General features: G+C 43.8%; 1 protein-coding gene across 1 annotated transcript in view; it reads left to right on the top strand.

Annotated features, from left to right (window-relative positions):
• The window catches only part of LOC142966295 (peroxidasin-like), a gene marked incomplete at its 3' end in the record, with an annotated part of 36,950 nt that overhangs the window by 9,206 nt on the left and 5,533 nt on the right, over window positions 1–22,211 (top strand). Inside the window, exons 2-9 of the mRNA XM_076106983.1 lie at window positions 7,190–7,261; window positions 8,522–8,593; window positions 11,288–11,359; window positions 15,337–15,408; window positions 17,296–17,367; window positions 18,263–18,432; window positions 21,077–21,194; window positions 21,800–21,969. Coding sequence (XP_075963098.1) covers window positions 7,190–7,261; window positions 8,522–8,593; window positions 11,288–11,359; window positions 15,337–15,408; window positions 17,296–17,367; window positions 18,263–18,432; window positions 21,077–21,194; window positions 21,800–21,969 — 818 coding nt within the window. The remainder of the gene's footprint in view (window positions 1–7,189; window positions 7,262–8,521; window positions 8,594–11,287; window positions 11,360–15,336; window positions 15,409–17,295; window positions 17,368–18,262; window positions 18,433–21,076; window positions 21,195–21,799; window positions 21,970–22,211) is intronic.

Genomic DNA, 22,211 nt, shown 5'->3' on the forward strand with positions numbered 1-22,211 from the left:
GCACTACAATTTAAGTGTGCTGAGTTGACCACGGAGATCTGAGTGTCTGCTGACTTGACCGCAGTGTAGAGACATCCTGGTAGTGAATCACTTCACTGTGAGTGCCTGGCTAAGGGAGCACATGGTTGTTATCAGTGTCACTGATCATTTACTTCCATCAATCCCATTTTGATTTGACAGCTGTCTGTTGCTATGTTTACCGTTACCAACTGATGGGGGCTTGTGGCCACATCCAGGCCCACCACAGGGATGTGTTCCATTTAGAATCCACTGATGTGAATCCTTTGTTGACGTATTAAGTTACAGGAGGACTCGCATAGAAGGATTGTAGTACATGTGTCGCCCCCTGAGACCACGCCCACATGGATCTGGTTACACGTGTAAATGTGGATGCAGCTGATCATACAGCAAAGGTGTTGTTAATAAACAGTGTGGATGTTGATGTTGTCAGACGACATAATTCAACAATGAAATAATGATAAAGTCAGTCCTTACCAGATGTTGGCTGCGATTCATAGTTTGGTTGTCTGCCAAGTGAAAAGACGACAAAGAAGAAGAAGAGGCTTAGACGCAAAGTGTTTTCACACGGTACTGAATGTGGACGTAGTGTGAGTAGAGCTGCTGCTGTGTGAAACGTGTTGCCCAGTAAGCAGTGTAATTGTCCTGTGTGAGTTACTCTGTCCCTACATCACCTCAGTGCACTCACTGCTCTTCAATCTCACATACAGCGGGTCCCAAACAGTGTGTAGTCTAAACAGCTCATTCTAATGATCTTCGAGAGATGTAAGCCTTGAGTTTAGTTTATGCCAAAAAGCTGCAGTGCAAACAACAGAATGTGATGATAAAATGAGGCTTTCAGTCTCTTGTACAGTAGAGAACTCTCACTAGGAGTACACCTTCATTACATCTTTTACTTCAAAATCATTTTCCTGTAGTCGCTGGGCTCCGCTCTTATCACCGCGGCAACTTGAATGATGAGCCTAAGTGTGTGTAAGTGACAAATGATCTTTAGCTTTTCCCTCACTGTATTAATGCTATAACTGTCACGTTCCCATGGCTCCGTCATTACTGAGCCAGCTTTGCGTTTTGTCAACACCAAGAATAGTGTGTGAGCCTCTGCTGCTTACAGCTGCCGGCACAGTGCCATCAATACACATCCATGGGAACAAATATCATAAAAACGCTCATTTTTTGTGGACACTCAATGAACGATTTCTTGAAGACAAATGCTTTGTTTACTAAATGTGCTCCATACATACCGCTGCCTTTCAGTACAGCGTCACAAAGCAGCCTGATGGATCCTCTTGTTCCTCTGACTAAGTATAGTCCTTACTTCCTGTTTATTTGTAACAATTGGGGATGTTGCTGTCATGCTTGCCACAGGAGCATTTGTATTAGTGTTACTGTTATGAATTAGCATCATAAAAGAAGAGCCTTGTTGCTGATCTTGTTGTAGATGTGGTTGTCTCTGGGCTCTGGTGGATGGGCAGCCATTACTAACAGATCCACAGACAATACAATCACTCAAACACACGGCACAGTTCAGAGTCAAAAGACACCTTTCAGTCTCACTCACTGCTCGCCTGAGAGCTCTTGTGGGATAGATCGGTGCTGATACTTCCAGACACCTTCCATCTGCAGCTAGTGCTGTAAACACAGCCTGCTGCCACAGATAACACTCAACCAGTGAGACACACGTACACACGGCCAAAATAATACCCACCAACCAGGACAAATGCTTCAGTTAACAAACTCACATTGACCCTCAGCAATCACTAGTGAGAGAAGTCAGGACAGTAGGTCTTGAAGGGGTTTGGATGCATGTGCTGACAGTATAGAGGACAGCACTGTGTGAGCCACTTCAAGGTAAAGCTTTGAATGAATGCTGTGACCCTTCCATTGACTAGACTGACTCCAGCAGAGATCACAAGCAGTGCCTTCATGTATGCACTTGTGATGGCTGCTGCTTGAACCAGCACGTAGCGCTGCTCTCCTCCTCACCTTATCTCTCTTAGCTGGAGGCACATAGGAAGGACAGCCCTGCCTCAGCATGTCGGGGGAGCACTCTGCACCCTGGGCCCGTTGCTTGGGAGGTGAGAGAGGTGCTGTACCTGTTCACCCAGCAGTGAAAACCCTCAACCCTCTCTCCACTCAACACCTTTGTGACATTTCCTCAGTGCTCCCGGTGCATTAAACCTGTTGATGTCTTATCTTGACATTAAAAATCTCAGTGAGGTTTCTCACACACATACTGAAGGTGATGCCAGAAGCAACAGTATCATCATAGCTGAAGGACGTTCCACGCAAATCCTTGCACTCGCTCACAGGCCATGTCCACATTACTCCGTATTTGCTACGTTTACACTGAGCGGCCACACTACGCCGGAGTTTTGGAGCACCCTAAACGGAGGGATCTGAAAACTCCGGCGAGGTTGGAGGTGTTTGAGAACTCCGGGGTTGCGTTTGCGTGTGGACGGTCGGATACGGATGTGCTTAGAAAAAATTACGCCCACACCCGTGTTCGCTACTGGATTGGTTCTTGGCAACCATGACGTCTCCGTCCCTGATTCGTCACACTCACTATCACATGACCCGTACCCGGAAGAAAACAAACTGGGCTACCAGCTATTCATTTCAACATGGATAACTAATTGCAAGCGTTGCTGCTAGCACAACAGCTACATGATGTTGCTGCTAGCACAACAGCTAGCAGCAGCTATGCAGTAAAAGTCTGCATTTCTGTGGAGGAAGCAGCTGTTATTGGAGTGATTAGCGAGCGGCGTGACCGGCATCAGCCCTATGGAGCAGCTCGTTGTTTTTAGATTCTAATGAGAAGACATGCTGCTCTAACGTTTTACTTCTTCCGTTTGGTAGCCTTGAGAGACCTTAGTCTGTAAGTATGTATTTATGGAGCATGAAAATATGTACGTAGATATATTCTATGTACATGCTGGCTATATCATGGATTGTTGTTTTGTATTCGTGTAATGTGTATAGGGACAGTTCGTAAAGCCATATTTCATATTGTGCTTCCACAGTTTTACAAATAAAGATTCACACTGAAGTCTTGAAACTCTTCTATGGATTCCATGGTCTTTATTTCACGGATCTACTGTTAGCGATCTGCTAAGCTTTATGCACGAAGGAAGAGCAGAATAGAGTGAGAGACGTGTGTTGACCACATGTATGGACCCATATTCTAGTAAACGTTTACGTGCAAGTGTTGATTTTAAAGTAAATTTGATGTGAGAGAGATAGACCCGCACCGCTGTAATGCTAATCGCGGTTAGCATTTCTCCATTGGCGGTAATGTTAAAATTAGCTTAGAAGCTAGCTAGGCGGACATGACGTTCAGAGCTACTAGTGAGAACAGACATCAACAACACGGAGGAAACGAGTGAGAGACCACATTGATGGACCCATAATCTAGTAAACGTTTATGTGTAAGTGTTGATGTTAAAGTAAATTTGGAGAGAGAGAGAGAGAGCGAGTATTTTTTTTTTTTTTAACTAAGCAAGCAATTCACTTCCTGTTTACACCGTCACGCGCATGCCCAGTGTAGTTAATGGTCACGTGCTGTCCGCCTTCGACGGCTGCCGTGTGGACGCAGATCAACTCGAGAATGATGCTGAAACTCCCGTGTGGACGGAGATCGTTTCTATTTGACAAATCTGCATCCAAGGAGAAACGGAGTAGTGTGGACAGGGCAACAGTCTAATGGAAGGAAGTCAGCGTGTGAAGAAGTGGGACTCCCTCTGATTGCATCCACATGTGAAGGCTGTTACAGAGCCAATGACCGAACATTTCACCCACAATGAAGTCAGTTGATAGCAAATCATTTGGCCCTCATGTTCACAGAAATATGAGGAACCAAAAACTCAGGAATGTATAGCTTTATGGGTCTTACTTTGCCCAATGTGCACAAAGGGAAATATATTAGATTAATGCTAAATAATGGATAAATACAGCATGTAAAATCAGGGTAGGAAATTTACATATTTTTTAGAGGGCAATTTTTGCCCCCACTGACTGAAATCCAGGGGCATTTAAAAAAAATTGGGGGCACTTGTGAAATAACATTCAACCTTTGTTCAAAATAATAAATATACTTATTTAGGCTTATGCTGCGTTCACACCAAACGCGTCGCGAATTCATCGCGCCGCATATTCGCGTCCATCGCGCCGCAGGACAAAACGCCGGGGAATAAGTGTTCATTCGCGCTGGACGCGCCGGAGAGGGGGCGGGCCCTGAAAGCCGTTCAACTGTCCGCCATTAACCATGGAAAAAATAACCTCTATTTCTGCTTAGTATGTGTTGTGTAAGTCACAGATATCTCGGGAAACTAAACGCCGTCATGTCTGGGTTCATAATATTGTCCAGAGGAGCTCCATGGATTTTATCGAGCTGTATTCACTGTGTCTAGCAAGCCACACAAGTCGCTGTTTACTACAGCTGTACACACACACATTTATACACGTAGTTTGGTCCGGTCTCTATTGATATGAGGTATCGTGGAGCTCTGGGTGAACACAGACGGCTACAGTATTTATTTCCTGATTCAACAACGGCAGGACGTCACTGATAACAGGGGGAGCAACTCAACGCTGATAGGCTATCGCGCCGGGGCGTAACGCGAATATTTCGCAGAAGTTGAAAAATTTCAACTCGCGCGTCGGGGCGATTTGGCGTTTGACGCGGATTCGCGTCCATCGCGACGCGCCATTGCAGATTCGCGCTGCGACAGTCTCATCGCGTCTGTTCATAGACTTTGTATGTAATCTACTCGCGCGAATAATTCGCGACGCGTTTGGTGTGAACGCAGCATTGGCAATAATGGCAAATGGCAATAATAAGACTATTAGGCAGTAGTCTACAGATTCAAAGTGTTTTCTTAGATTTTTTGAACAAAAAACAAACATAAATCAGACAATCATATTCAATTTATTCTTATTTCTTTGTTGTTATTTGTTATTATTACATTTTTTAAACAACTATTAACAATTATTAAGTCAATGATGCCTTGATTACATATACATCAGTCATTGTATGGAATTATTGTGAAAAACATTTTTGTAGCACCTCAAATATTGTGATATTACCCATTTTTGTCCTGAACTTATGCATTAGTCATTGTGTGGAATTTTTGAGAAAAACAATTTTATAGCACCTTAACAATTTCAAAAATGTGCCGTTTCAAGGTACAAATTTAGTTCAGAGTTTTTACTTAGTAAAATATCTTAATTGACTGTCAGTCAGGTATTATTCATTTCCAGCAACCCTCAAATCAAAGAATAAAGACACTTTACGCACAATTTAGGTGTATTTTCCCTTTAACTCACGAGATGCAGGTAGCATGTTTTATACTTAATGTGAATATAATTCATTTAATCTAATTTCCATTATGCAATATGTATACTTTGTTGGCATCTTATTCTGAAAACCGGATGTTCGTCTGAAGAAACCGGATGTTGTCTCACGTTAATCTTTCCGCTAACTTTCAAAGTCCTTCGCTCGCTCCCGATCTGTGCCGTTTGAATGCGTTTACCGTGAATTTCAGCATATAGGTGCACTAACATGTAAGTGTCTGCTGAGTTGACCGCAGTCTCGCAGTCACAGGTCTGATTAAGAAGCGCTCCATTTATTTATTCGTTTAGAAAGTTCGGTTCTTCACTCACACGCAACATCAGCCAAGGCGAAAATCAAAAACATTCTATGGCAACAGGACCGGGTCATATAGGCTACGATGTTTTTGACAAGTTCATTAAATTATCATTATTATTAGAGGAAATTATGGGGGCATTTTTTGCCCCTCTCCTAGTGTAATCGGGGGCAAAATTATATTTCTTCGGGGCAGTTTTGCCCTTTGCCCTCGTGTATTTCCGACGCTGTGTAAAATACATATGCAAACCTGGTAGGGCTGTACCGAAAGTCATTTTTTTTACACACAAAGCTTCTATTGAGGTTTTCCAATGACTTGTATCTTTAATCAGTCAATTTTGACTTTACTGGAATGTACTGGAGTTATTGGATCACAAGAGTCAGAAGCAATCCCACTTAGAACCGCTGGAGTTTAATTCTTTATGTCAGACTAATATCAGTGTAGTCTGGTCTTTATCTGCAACTGTGCTGAAATACCAGCTTTGAACGCAATGAATAAAAATACAGCATTCAAATGTTGATTCAGAATTGGAAGGTCAACGTTCTGAATGAAGTTTGGAAGTATTTGCTGCAGCCCTAAAGCTTGGGATGGATTTCATAGCAGGACAGGTTGTGTCCTTCAAACTGAGCAAAGACTGATCTCTACATTCTCATCACCCTGGCGTCTGGGCCGTTCTGCATAATCATTGGAGAACATTGTGTCTGTGTGACCCAGTCTCAGAGTATCTGCTTTGTAAGGTCATTGGCTGACTGAATGCTGGGAGACAGTTGAGCTCTTACTGGGGGAGTTGGGCCTTCTAGGAGGAAGGATGTAGTCCTCCCTTTCCTCACTGCTGTGATACATCTGCTGTGTGGTTCCTCTCTTTGGCTGGAAGTGTTTTCAGGAGACTCTTTTCTCAGGATGCCATGCTGGGTCAAATAATGCAACAGTGTACTGTGGTAGCTGTAGCTGTGGGACAAAGCAGCCCGTACATTGGTAGGGTGTGAATGCTGTTAGGAATGATGTAAACTCTTTCTAAATGCTCCTCGTATGAATGCCTGCTTCCACTTACACATCTCATCTTGTGAAAATACATTTAGCAAATGGCTTAGCTGAAGATCAGATGGCTTACAGCCGAAGTTCCACAAACATAACATCAGTGTTCCACTTTCACATCGCTTGTCATGCTGTGGTTGGTAATGCCACATGGCTGAAGGAATGACTTCACCTTCACAGGGCGCTGAGTCATTCTTTGTAAGACCAAGAGGGATTAGTGCCATTATGTCAAAGCATATTGTTGTCATGACATAGCCTCTGTAAATGAGGAAGTTGAAGGAGAATGATACTGAGACCTGCTGATGGTTTTCTTTCTCTAGATCTGCCCTCTTGATTAAAGCTGGACAAAGGCATTCTCCTGAAATGAGTAACATTTCCAATCATCCTTCAGGATTATTTTGTGAGGCTCTGCTGTGGACTCCAGTTCATGCTGATGTGTATTGCCTTCCAAGTCTACAACATACTTGATAAATATGATTTCTTCTGCTCTACAGAGACCTGAGGTTCAATAAAATCAAGGATTTACAACCAGCTTCCTTCAGACGATTGAAGAACCTCAACACACTGTAAGTCTTTGTGCCTGCTCTGGTTACATGGTTGTGAACTGTTGTAGGCATGTATTACCTTCTCTCTGGTATGTTTTCTAAATGATGTTTAATAGTAATAACATGCTGTTGCTATGAACGTGCAATGAAATCAAGACGGCTAATACTGAAAATGAACCAAGTACATTTCCTTAAAACAGCACTCGGAGCAATCGTCACTTCCCAAGGAAGTCCTGTTTGTATTACACACACACACACACACACACACACACACACACACACACACACACACACACACACACACACAAGTACATTCTTGCTCTGTTCTGCTGTGGTATCACACATGTAGGTCAGCTCGTAATCTATGAGGAATTTATTTTTCCACTTCCACCCAGAGAGCTATTTATCATATGTCCAGCCTGCTAGATGGCGCGTTGCTGAGCTATTTAAGCAGAAATGTTCCAGGTCTTTGTGTTTTTCATGGGCCACATATTAGTTTAGGCAACCTTGTACGCATGCTTCAACCTATGTAGCCATATCAGTATTTAGACTGTTCAGATGAATAACTCAAACACACCTCACCGTATTCAAATATCTGCAAACATTATTGAGACGCTTCCTCATCCATGTGTGCTGTGGCTGCTGAGGTAAAGTAGAAATGTGCACTAAATGCAGCAGTGAAAGCACTTTCATAGCATGCCGCTAAAGGTGAAGATGTGTAGCTCCAGTTCTGGATCCATAGTTCATGAGAATACGTGCAGGGCATGGAGCGAGTGCTTTCAAGGCAAGAGAAAAGCCTATCGAGGGCTTTACATCCTGAACAGCTCTTCATGGTTTCTGGCTGCACTTCCACACACTGAACAATAACACACCCTAAAGTCTGTCAGTCTTTGAGCTACAGTCCAATATTACTGTCATACAGACAGAAATATGTCTGCAATGTCCGTTGACGGGGAGAGCCTTTTGTCTTCTCTCAAGTTCGTGTACATTTGAAGTCAGAAACTTTCTCTCTTGTTGTTCGAAGAAGAAATGCATCCAATAATGCAGCACTACACACAAAGAGGGAACAAGTGATCACTAACCATTTCAATCATGGCGCTTTCAAACCGCAGAACAAAGCTGAAGACTATAAGAACCTCCTCCATATGTTGACAATATGAATATTAAGAATGACGTTATACTGCATCTTGTGTTGGAACAGACGCAGCAGACTGACTATGAGGCCAGGACAAACCTACTGTCCATCCTGTAACTATGAACCCTGTTTCCTGTCCTTCACAGCCTCCTCAACAACAATCATATACGAAGGATCCCCAGGGGGGCGTTTGAAGACCTGGAAAACCTCAAATATCTGTAAGTTGCCCTCGTGTCAATTTAGTTTGCTGTTGAAGCAGTTGAGTCAACAGAAGATGAAGCATGATGAAACACGTCTCTAAAAACACATGCTCGTTGAGTGGAAGTGTGGAAGACAGCTGATGTTGCTAGACTGCTCAGTCAGTGAACATGTGTCAGAAACGGCATCAATGAGAAGTCTCCCTTTGTCTGTTCCTCTGTACTTATGTGTGTGAAAGAGTCGAGCTGGAGGCAGAGTGGAGAACAGATTGTTGAGGCGTGTGTAGCCTCGAGGTTTCTGAGGGATTGCTAGTTTGCTCCCTTTGTTAGTCACTTACATTCTCATCCCACTGGCCTACGTTGTGCTGAGAGCACAGTCTGGGCTCAGGTATGAGGACCTACACACAGGACTCTCTGACATAGGGAAGGGTATGTTTGGTTAGCTTGATATACTTTAGTTTGGTGAGCTGTATTGTACATTTAAAGACAGTAGACGACGTTATGTGATTTGCTCTCTGATTAGGCTAAGCTAGGAGTCTGCATGTTAGCTGGTGAAGTAAAAATATGAATATAGATATAATTTATTAGCAGGAACTACTGATAAAGGCCTGTAAAGGAGTAGCGAGACATACTGTTACATCACTGTTCAGCTAACATCTTGGACAAGCACTGCCCACTTGAGACAAATCATAAACATCAGCTCAAAGAGAGAGAGAATGAAGAGGGGGAGAGTAGAAGGGATGTGGGCTTTCCTTTTGTTTCTCTCCTCAGCTCACTGACGCATATCCTCACATGTCCTCTCTCTGTGTTGTAATAAAGTCCTGTGGCTCTTTAGTAGCTCTTTTAATTACAGTGCCCCTCTCACTGAAAAGCAGAGTTGATCTAATGCCTTTGTGACGAGGGTAAGTTTCCCCCACCTGTTCAGTGGTCTATAGCTGGGGGCTAGATTGTATCTCCCTCCTCACCTCCTCACTTCCTTTGGACCCCAGTGAGGTCCACTCCCTGTCATCTTTCACGTCGCTCTCCCTCGACCACCTCCACGACCAAGTCAAACAGAGGTCAACGGTCCTGTTTGTGGGAACTGTTCACTGTTTATTTGATCTTTCTCTAATCATTCAGTTGCATTACATCCATCTGCCATCGTCCATCAGTCTGTTATTGTAGCAACACAGATGTTGTTTACTTGCTTCAGAGTAAATGAATGTAAGCTACATACTGTATCTTACTTTGTTTGTACGTATAGATTCTGTGTTTGTGAATGTTAATGTAGATCATTTAATGAAGTGATCAGCAGCAGTCATGGAAAAAATCCACGAGTCTTAAACCAGAAACAGTGAGGAAGAAGGTGAGGGATGTTTCTAGTTAAAGTCAGGATGTTACAATGCATTCTGTCTACTTCTTGATGAGGAGTACCACGAAAGGATATCTATGCCCACAACTTCCAAATCCAGTTTCCCTCCCACTCTCACACTCTCACACACACACACACACACACACACACACACAGGATGCGGTCCACTGTTTCACATTCAATCACAGGCTCCTGCAGCAGTAAGCCGTTTACATGGTGTCACAACAATACGTCTGCTTTCTCCAGTGTCACCAAACTAAACTCATTACACTTAATGGTCTGTTTGCCATGATCTATTTGTACAGAATAGCTCTGCATGGAAATTGAGTACTAATAGTTTTGGTTTGGTCATGCATCGCCTCTTAGCAGAGTAGTTTGTATGAAGGCAGTGTCCTTTATGAATGTCACTCACTTTCTTTAATAGCGACATTTAGCTCCATTTGTTTTGACTATTTATCTGGCTACGTATGATAAAGTTGTTTATTTTTGTATAAACCTTTCTTCGGCCATAGTAAGACACCTGATAGCGTTCACACAGAGAGGTTATTGCATGTTTATTGTTCCATACATTGGTTCACTGCTCACCATACACTGGTGAGCAGATCTGTATCTGTCGTCAGGTCCCGTCCTGAGTGGAGTGGTGGAGGGTGGAATAGAGGACAGCTTTAAGCCATTGCTTTCCTAGTATCACGTTTCTTTAACATGGATGACGGAGGGAACACATGCACACGTATTACTGCAAGTCCCTGACTAAAGAGGAGACATGGAGAAGAGATTAGACACACAAGGAATCTGTGATGTCATACTTATTGTTTGTCCATTGATGACTGATTGTTATTTGATGCACATGTATATTTTTCCTGAGATGTACGAAAATCTAATCTCAGATTTTATATAATGTGAATGTTTGTCATTGACTGAATGTAATACATTCCATGAGTGATTTATAGTCATTGAATGTTCTGCTAAAAGTCTTAATGCGAGTAGAATAGCTTTGTTTACCTATATTGACTTGATTAGTGTAATAATAATTGTAGCACCAAATACAATGATCGATAAAATATTCCTTGTTTAATTAAGTCAAGCACATCTGAGTGAAGATACTGTACTTGTAATGTAAAACTGTTCCAAAGATTTGCCCCCCCATAGCTACATCTACCGATGTCAATGAAGCAGGCTAGTGTAGTGAGTTCTTAGATAATAGATGCAAGTCTGCAGTAAAGACTGTACGTACATTTCATTTAAACAGCATCTAAACAATGGTTATTTGATCAGATCCTCTACTTTCTCTCATAATAACTAGTCAGATGATGCTGTGTGAGTGTGTGTGTGTTACTAATGTTACTGATTATCTCTCCTTTCAGCTATTTGTACAAGAATGAAATCCAATCAATTGACAGACAAGCATTTAAGGGGCTTGTCTCTCTTGAGCAACTGTAAGTGACCAACTTCGTCGTCCACCTTTTCCTTCTGCTCGACCAGCTGCTCCTCCTCCCACCTGCTGTCCCCCCCCCCCCCCCCCCGAGAGATCCATGACGCCTGGTAATGTCTACATGGTCTAATGTGATTTATAAACCCCTTTACAGTTACTAAACAACGATGGCGTACAGAAGTGTCCCTACACAGTTTGGCAACGGAAGTACAGCGGAGTCCAAAAGCTTGTCAAGCTATGCCGGGTAATGACCACCAAAGATGGTGAATGTAACCTAAATACATTCACTTTACAGATCTGTGTGATATTAGTGAGTAGTAGAATACATTAACAAGTGACCTGATATTTAGCGGCCAGATTTATACATGTATGTGGTGGAGAAACCTGTAATGTTCCACCAGAGAGAGATCACCAGCACACAAGTCACTAGATGCTCCCAGCTGTTCTCTGTGCTCATGTACAGACTTATATTGAGTTTTGAAATAGACACTAAAGACAGTGCAGTGGTAGTCAACATGTTTAATAGCTCGCAGCCAGTGCTTCAGTTTAACCAGTGACCGTGTTAAGTGGAGACTCTCAGCCGAATGCACCAACAGCAACAGAACATGTAGGTGTCCTTTTAAAAGGCTTCAATCCATTCTAAATACAGACTGACCCGTGTTTATTATCTCCCATCCCTTTACCTAAGCTATTACAAGCAACCTGTTTCTCCGAAGCGGTCGTGATTTTGTAGGAATTCTATAGAACTTGAGTCCGCTGTTGGAATATCAAGTCTGAGCACCAAACATGTGCAACGAGCAGACGTTTTGATGCTGGTGACAGTTTTAATCCTACTTTAAAGCTCGCTGAGTCGTCGGGATGAATGGAGCAAAACTCCAGGTCCGTTTCCAACATGCGCACGCATAGTGTTGATGACGTCTGCTATAAAAGGGTCTATAAATGAGGGCGTGTATCGACCGGTTCAACTGAAATGCATTGCAAGGCAACAGCTTGGGTCAATGTTTACTTCCTGTCACTCACAGACACTGCAACAGGAAATAAACTGTGAAATAGTCTGTAGACTACGGAATACCATTCCACATGTGCCCCAGTTTATTTCCTGTTGCAGTGTATGTGAATAACAGCAGGAAGTTTCAGGAAGTAACCCCAGACCCAAGCTGTTGGTCCTTAGTGACAGAGATGTCACAGATGTTAACATCATGTGTTTTGGTCTGTTATGAATGCTGCATGACATGACTGTGTAGGCCTTACACAGGTGTCATGGGAGCTCTGTTAGTTACTTGTCACTGCTGTGATCCCCCCCTCCCCCGTGCGCCCTCTCTACCACTTTTCCACCGCCACCATGCATGCCGTGTGTGCACCCCTCCCCCCTTGTATGCCGCGCTGACCCTCTCTGATCCCTTTGCATGAGTCGCATGTGTTATGGTCAGGAACACAGATATTTCCCCCCCCCCCCCCCCCCAATGCAAAGCTCACAGCATGTTATCCAGCCGTGTGCTGCTGGTAGTGCTCGCAGTGTGGTGCTGGAGTCAGAGCTTCTGCTTGAGAGCAAAGCTTGACTCGCGTCTCTTCTGCTCCATGCTGCTGTAACCTGCTCTCAGTGTTTATTTGTCAGAAGGCTGTCCTGTACGTTCAGTCTGTGTGATCACACCAAGCTGCTTCCTGTGAGTCTCGACACTCCGAAACTTCTGTGCTGCTTTTAAAAAACTAAAAACAATACAAAAGTTGTATTGTTATATACGTGCATGTTTGAAAAGAAAAAACACACAAGCTACTGTTGATTGATGTTAATAATACCAATTGTGTTTTCAGAGTTGTAATAGAACTTGTGTGACCACTGTGTGCAGAAATGATCCCTGTAGTCTGTCGATAAGCCAGTGTGTCATTATCACAACCAATATGGCTGACATTTCCTTTAGCAAGGAGGAGACCATGACTTATTGCACTCCACAGAGAACAAATGGCCGATTCACCACGTCAAACCAATCCCAACATCAGGCTCCCTGCCTGGCAGCTGTTATGAGTTTCGCTGCAGCAATGAAGGATTTTACATGTGGGTGACAAGTTCTGAGCCAGATTGCATATACTTTAATAGTTCTTCTTCATCCCCACTGGGCAACAGGAGCCTGAAGTCACATGCTTCTTTTTGAGGCGATATGCACTTACATTCATATATGAGCCACCACCACTCGTCTGTTGATGTTATCAGCATGCCAGTGGGGTTCACACAGGGACAGAGCAACCTGAATGCAAAGTAGGACATCTTAGGGCTGCACGATTATGGCCAAAATGATAATCACGATTATACATCCATCATCTTGAACCGCTTATCCTGTTCAGGGTCGCAGGTGGGGCTGGAGCCGATCCCAGACGACAGTGGGCAGGGTTCACCCTGGACAGGTCTCCACACTATCACAGGGCTGACACATGGAGACAGACAACCATTCACGCTCACATTTACACCTACGGGCCATTTAGAGTCAACACTTGAGCTGCATGTCTTTGGACTGTGGGAGGAGGCCTGAGAACCCAGAGGAGAACCCACGCTGACATGGGGAGAACATGCAAACAGAAGGGCCGTCCAGCCCGGGACCTGAACCCAGGCCCTCTCGCTGTGAGGCAACAGTGCAGCCCTACTCACCATTGTTTTGATTGATATTGAGATTACTACTATCCATTCACTTTTAGGGACAGAATGTTTTTTCGCACTTTTACATTTTAATTAACACAGCCCTGCTTTCACTTCCATGTTGTCTGACATTCCTGCAAACGTACAAATTCTTTGCATCAAAATAAGACTTCCATGTGTTGAGTGCAGTTTTGTAATATACAGTATATTACTCTTCTACTCTTTCAGGAAAGTTTATTACGGGCTGCATGCGGCAGCATGACAGCTCCACAAAAGTGAAGCCAAAAACATCTGGCTGGCCTCCTGGCAGCTGCTTGCTTAGAAAGCGCTTGATTTCATATGCTGCAAAGTCTTCTGTAAGCGGAGCACACATTCTAAAATCAAGATCACGGTCCATCATGTTCACTTAGTTGTGTGAAGCCAAAATGGTGGTCGTGATTAATATTCTATCTATTGTGCAGCCCAACTTCTAGTCCTCTTATCACAGATAAAAGCAGAGCTAATTGATTTGATGTCATGTCTATATAAAGTTGTAACAGCTACACTGGGTCACACATAGCATTGAAAGTGTAATGAAAGTACTGTGGTACTGGGATGCTGATTGATCCGAGAGGGAAATGAACTCATCTTACTGCTGTCTTCATCAAACCGCTCTGTGTTTCACTTGTACTGCGTTCTGACTCCTCCACAACACCCAAAGACATCCTGTTGGGTGTCCAGTACAGCTTGTAACAATACAGCAAATAATCAACAGTTGAGATGTTCTTACAGACAAAGCTAAAGTGGATTTGTATGTGTGGAGACATCTAGAGGAATATTGTATTTGAGTCTGTTTTGCTGCTTTGACTGTCTAAACAAGCAGACACCCAACTGAACCTGAAGTTGCAGTTACCATTCAGTTGGATCTCATTTCCATAACCTTTTATTTGTCAGCCTATGGTTTGATTTATGTTTTCTCAGCTCAAAGGCTTTTGGGGGCATAAATTATCTTTGCATTCCATGAGATAATGGCCGTGCTTGCGTTTCACCTGTGGGCAATCTCATTTCAAACTTACAACTTCAGCCAAAGACTTTCAGACCCTGTACATCAACCGTCCAAGATGAATGCCTGATGTACGAATTCCTCCCGTCTGGCTGCATTCACCCAGAGCTAGATCTTTTCTGAGGCGGTTATTTTCAGTAATATGAAGTGTCGGGGGTGGACAGGTGAACAGGGAAGACTGGAGGACACGTCAGTGTTCTCATTTACCCCCACCTCTTTGGGCCTACTAGGACCATGCACTTCTCTTTAGTCAGACAGGTAGCCCTAATCCACTTTCACTGTGCTTTGTCTACACTTTGTTCTTCTCTAGGTACCTGCACTTCAACAACATTGAGTCTTTGGAACCAGAATCATTCACTCACCTACCAAAGCTGGAACGACTGTAAGTTCATCCTGTCTGAGCATTCCCTTAAGATTCCTACAAAATGTACTGTACGCAGTTCACACACCATCCTAGAAACAAAAACATTCTCATGAGGAAGAAGCAGATTCCGAGTTAAATGCTGACATAAATCAATGGCTGAATAGATCCAACAGCGCCGCTGGATTCACTAGTGCAGTTGATGGAAGCCAGAGAGCAATAACTAACATGATGTACTTGGTATGGAATTAAAAGTGTCAAGTCGGGCAGGTCCAGACTTTGCTTAGCATGACATTGGAATGACCTACTGTGGTAAAATGTCAGCTGCAGTTTAAATCAGTACAGCCAAAGGCCTCCTAGCAAGCCTCTGAGGCTCCTTGTATAGTACAGAGATTAGTTTGTCGTTGCTTCAGACAATAATACGGTAATGATAGCAGATTCTGGGGGTTGATCCCTGACTTATATTTAGTTCCCATGAAGCTGTGAGCTGATGCAAGTGTTCCCTACTCTGTAGTTTATCTGTTGAACAGATAACTCAGACCTATGTCTGTAAATGTATTGGGTTTGCATGTCTTTGCTTATTATACTGCTTCCAGAGACACTCACATGGGACGATTGGTCAGAGAGAAAGAAACCAGTGGAACTGAATGAGGTCACAAATTTCAAGCCAGAGCCGTGGATTGGATTGAGGATTGAGAACACATCTTGGCCTCATTAAACAAAGAGCTGAACTAACTGCAACCACAGATAGGAATGTCCCACTGAACATGATGTTAATCAGATCCCTGATTATATACTGCCGGAATGCTTATCGGTTATATTGTCATGGGTTGTGATAGTGAGTTTAACTTCAATCATCCTTAAGTACTAAGTGTAGAGTTGTCCTGTGGAATCTGTATACGGTTTAAATGTGTCAACTTCATATTCAATTCGTTAGTGATAGTAATATTGCTGAGCCTGATCACACTAATAATATCTCCGTTAACATGCTTTTATCCTTTGTCAATCAGCTGCTTCTGTAAATGATTGAAAGCTGTGGCTCTCTTGCGTACAGACTGACATAATGTCTCGTGGTCATAAAACGGATCATAAAGCTCACGGTCCAGATCGTATCACGCAGCTGCTCTACGAGGCGCCAGACTATTGTTTTTGCCGCTGTCCCAATAATCATTTCAATGGGGTCAGTACGGATCAATGGTCTGTTACAACCCTATTAATGTCTTATATATATAGTCTGTTAGCTGCCTACGAATGCTCTGGATATAAACTTTCTTGACAACGTGCACATGTACTGTCGCCTCTGCTTCTAAAACTCTCCACCAGATGTGTAAGGGTTGAATAAAGTCCTTAAATTCCTGTTTCATTGTCCCTGTTTATGGGCCAGTGGCTGCCCAGTGTATCCATACTTCCCAGTCACTGGAGAGTAAGAGAAGAAGGAGGGACACCTGCCAGTCATGGTGGAAAGGGGAGGGAAAGAAGCCCCAGATGCACACTCTGAGTGACTTGTTGGGGAATATCTCCATGGTCACGGTCAAAGTGTCCAGAGAGCATATCTGTAGATCGATTCCTACAGGTCGGGATAGAAGACGAAGAGCTGCATCAAAGGTTATCTGGATTTAGTGATGAGGTTGCCGATTGTAACCGACCCAATACCCCTCTGCTCACTCCTCCGTGGCCAAGTGTGTCAGAGAACTACGGTGGCTCTCAGGTAACGTAAAAACAGGAAAGGCTTTCTAGAGCCAGTGTCTGGTTCATCTGTTCTGGGCTACTGTAGAAACATGGACACGCTCCCTTTGATATGAAGGGCTCACTCAAAGCTAATCAAAACAAAAGGATTCTTAGTTTCTGGCCAGCTATATTATGAACATTGATAAATCATTTTACAGTTTTTCTCTCTCTCTCACTCAGGTTTTTGCACAACAACAGAATCTCCCAGCTCGTCCCGGGAACTTTCTCTCATCTTCAGGCCATGAAGCGACTGTAAGTGGGAATCTCCCCAACAAACCCCTGAACAGCTGTGTTAGAATGCATGTCTCTATCGATTCCTGTGTCTCACTCCCATGACACTCAGTATCAACAGGGGCCTGTTGTCAGTTACATGCCATGTAACCACACTACATGGTTCTCAGGCTTCCTTGGCTGCGAGGTGCTTTCTATCAGCGCAGTCCTTCCCATAGTTTTAGTATTCTCTGTTAGAGTCAGCTTCAGTGGAGAATGGAAGGGACTGTGCAGGGCAGGATGTGATGACAAAAGCAAAGAAGATGCTTCATTTCCCCTGACGTATGAGAATTCAGGGGTCTTACAACACGAGGCCAACTATCTCTAACACAGCTTTAAACCCCGACCTCCTCCAGCCAACAGGTAGCGAAGAACAATCAGCAGTTTGGCCCCATTGTTTTCCACCCTCTTGTGTTTACACAAATGACTTTTTCAGAATGCGTTAGATCGTAGGCCAGTGCTTAAAAAGACTAGAGAAGCTGCAGTAGTGATGGCAGTAGTGTTGGAGGATATATATTATCACGTAGGCCCCGAAAGGATAAGTGTGACTAAAAATCTAATTTGTTCACAACACACTTGAATAAGGGTCACATTGTGGTAGAACTGAAAGCTGGATCAGTTGCCAGAGGAGGAGGCCAAGCAGAGAGATAGTTTCCCACGGCAGCAGCACAGAGTCTTCCAACATGGCCCTGCTGAGCCTCATGTTTGGACTGAGCTGGGCCTGGCTATGCCAGACCAGTTTGAGTTCATTAACTGCCAGAGAGGGTTTACACAGCACCGCTACATGCACAACTCCACAGCTACAAGTCATATATATGCTTTATTGATGGACCTCTCCTGCTGTGTGTCTGCGTGTCTGTGTTGTCTGTGTGTTCAGGCGACTGGATTCCAATGCGTTAAACTGTGACTGTGAGCTGCTGTGGCTGGCTGACCTTCTGAAGCATTACGCTGAGTCGGGCAATGCTCAAGCTGCTGCCACCTGCGACTACCCCAGCCGCCTACAGGGCAGATCGGTGGCAACGCTCACCGCAGAGGAGCTCAACTGTGGTACGGAGAACATAACCAGACTTCCCACTGAGCATGACAATCCCGCAATATCACGGAATGTTTGCTGGGGGGGGGGGGGGGAGGGTGGTCTGAGAATAGCAGGGTCTTCATAAATCGATCACTTTTAGGTATAATGTCAAATATAATTAAGAAGTTGTTTTCAGCTGTTCCATTGCATTGCCACCTCTCCCCCAGCGGCCCAGCTGTGCAACCTAAACCTGCTGCAACATTAATAGCACCGACTAGGCACTATGTAAAGAAAGCACTCTGACTGGTTATTAAAAGCCTCCTTTTTGAAACCTCATTTAGTTTTACAATGGACGACTTTTGAAACATACGTAAAGCCATACTGCACACACGTGGTTGCCCAGCAGCACGCATGTGGTTTCCATGTTTCTATTCCTATACATGCTCTCCTAACTTAAACCACAACTCAGTCCACATACAAAACCTACAGCCCTCCTGCCAGCAAATAACAAATAGCAGGTACGCATAGTCACCCTGTCTCACCCGTACAGACACAGACACAGCTGTATCCTCTCTTTGTGTCTGAGATCTGCAGGCACCCAGCTGGTTCACTCTTCATACACCACCAGATGTGTCTCTAGTCTTGGTAGAAGTCAGTCAGGACCCCCTTTGGCCTCTGGTCTCTCCAGTATCAGTCCACCAGCAGCTGCTTAGTGTTGGGATCTGGCAGTGTATGATATGTATGCACACATGCATGGGTGGGATGTTGTGATGGGGCGTCCACAGCCTTGTCATGTCATTGTTTTTAGTCCATTTCGTCATCTATACAGGGTGTAGTTACAGAACAAAACACTATACACTGACAACACATACCATGAGGGTAATTATCTGTATTGGTGGTCATATGTATGTATTGGTACCTGCTTAACCACAACCATGCCAGCAGAGCTTAGATCAGCTTGGATCCATTTGTTAAGTCTGGAGGGAGGGATTTAAGCTCTGTGTAGGTTTTTAAATGGGATCATTCTGTATCTTACTTACTCATATTACTAAAGACTCCCTCAATATTTTGTCCCAATCTGCAGAGGGGAATGAAACCTCTACGTCCTATTCGTTCATGTTGAATATGTATCTCCCTCTGAGCTCATCAAATGATAACATCTCTTCACTCTCAATGATTCGTGAGATTTCTGTAATATTGTGCTGACAGAAGATGTCCTGCAGCTTTGAAGGCTGTATTGTTCCATGTTGGGAGGGATGCTTAGCTGTTCTTGCGTTTTATATTTTTGGAAAATGTACTGAAAAACAAACAACATGACAAAAACAAAAACAACGACCCACCGCAATGCAGGATAACATGTACGATTAATAGGATGAATAAATTGATTATATGTTTATCACTTGTATCACTTGCAAGCTTTACAAGCCAAAAGTAAGTCTGATTAAGCACAGGTTTAAGTGCACTGATGCTGCTTAACTGCAAGTAGAAAAGAAAGTCTGTCTGGCACATGTTGGCTTGGTGTCTATAACAGGCGGTTAGCTCCTGCAGTAAATCCAACCGTCTAAGCTCTGTGTTTCCTCCAGCTCCCACTGAATGCTTTAGTCTGGGCCAGGCAGGCGGGCCAGTTGGCAGCTGACTGTAACCCAACCACATTTATTTTCTCAGCAGCTAATTTGATGGCACCAACTTGCCCATTCCTGCTCATACTTACCCCCTCCACTTCATCCGTCCGCATAGCAAGACGGATGAAGTTCCCCCTGTGAACGAGGTTGAACGATGCACGGCGGGTGGAACAGCTGTCAAAACAGCCGCCCTTCTTCAGATGAAGTGCCCCCTCTCTGCACAAGTGGTATCTGATGAGCCTGGCTTGACTCCTCATTGGACCACGATGGAGGTTGGGTTACCGCAATTACAATCCCCAGTGTGGAATAATATGGTGGTAAGAGAAGAGATGGGTTGATATTCCAGAAGCTTTTTATGAGTTTGCGTTTGGTTTACCTGCAGGTGTACACAGATTCACCCCCATCCCGTGGACTGTTCTCTGTTTAGCAGATTGGTGTTTGAAAGAGTAGTTCTGAAATTGTTCCACCATATGTACAGGGTGTGCTGCATGTTGACTTTCTATTGGGGCATATTCCTCGCCTCAGCGTCTGTGTGTTAGTACGGACATGCTTGTAAGGTCTTGTGGAAGAACAATATGTGGCCAACGAATAAAATACACTCAATCGTCAAGGTCTGGGTCTAACACTAGAGACAGTTTCCATGATTTCCTCAGGAGTGATTTGTACGGCAGTGGCACACCCTGATCTTAACTTAAGAGAACTTCTAATAGCCCCTTCAGGCAACGCCTGCACACACAGTGGTTAGTTGAGGTAGTTGAGCTAGACTATTCTAAAGCTCAGGCTGAGGAACTGACAGTGTCAGTAATCTTTGGATGTGGCAGCTCAGGGAGTATAGCCAGAGGATAGTCTCCTATTGGTCTAAACTGCTTCTGAAGATCTGCCTCGACATGACTGGCTTCAGACTTGGAAAGACTAGACACATTCACTAGAGGCTTGGTTCAACAGACAGACTGGTTGGCTCACCATACAGTACAGGCACATACAAATGAATGGACATGAATTTAACCCTGTCTACAATTACCTTCCCATCGTTCTATCTTTCCTTCTCCTGCAGAGGTACCTAGGATCACCTCAGAGCCCCAGGATGTCGATGTGACATCGGGGAACACTGTGTACTTCACCTGTCGGGCTGAAGGCAACCCGAAACCACAGATCATCTGGCTCAGGAACAAGTAAGGCACTCAATGTTATGACCATGTTAAGTAACCAAAGACTCCCTTCTCTGACTGTTTTGATGTGTTTTGGTTATTCTGGTGAATGCGATATCTCAGGAATGCCTTGAGGAGGAACTGACTAGAATCCTGTGGTCAAAAGGTCACTGTGACCTCAGCAAGCACGTTCTTGGTCACAAACCAAGGATTGATATGTTAATTAAGACATTTTTGCTCAAATGTCAAATAGGATAAAATAATGAAGCATTGACATTTTGTGACAGACATGGATAATAACTGATACTGGACTGGTTGGCGAAGGCATACAACCATGAGGCGGTAATTCTAGTTAGAATCAGAATCAGCTTTATGAAGCTAGTTTCATTTGAAAGATTGATTTGATACATGTGTTTAAGTCCCATAAATTGTTGACTTTTGGAATGAATTAGACAGAAGTTGCCAAGTTCTGACATTGCATTTCCCATTGTAGAAATGTTGGGATTATGCCAATAATGATTTAGTGGAATATTCAAAAGAGAGTATGAGTATGTATGTGAATAGACTGCATACGCATACTGATTTCTGTTTAATCGGTTGTGATGTGCATCTCTGTGCGCTCCTGACAGCAATGCTCTGAACATGCGTGACGACAGTCGTCTGAACCTACTGGAAGACGGGACGCTGATGATTCAGGACACCAGGGAGACAGACCAGGGAGTCTACCAGTGCATGGCCAAAAATGTGGCCGGCGAGGTCAAGACTTCACAGGTCACGCTGCGATACTTTGGAGCCCCTTGTAAGTGTTTGCTTTTAATCTCAACCTCTGCACACCACAGGCAACCTACTAACTGCTGAAGCTGCATCGTGCATGCAGAATTCTCAATTATGTCGATGTCCAGGCTAATCACTTTGGATCACGCTTACATCACACTGGCAAAAACAAATCTTTCACAACAGAATTTGTCCAATCCAACTTAAATCTACTGCATTTGTTGACTTTTGTATTCTCATGTTTGTTGGGGTTGAAACAGACTGATG

Source organism: Anarhichas minor, unplaced genomic scaffold, assembly GCF_050575085.1.
Source record: "Anarhichas minor isolate MPS153535 unplaced genomic scaffold, ASM5057508v1 ptg000037l, whole genome shotgun sequence".
Lineage (NCBI taxonomy): Eukaryota > Metazoa > Chordata > Actinopteri > Perciformes > Anarhichadidae > Anarhichas > Anarhichas minor.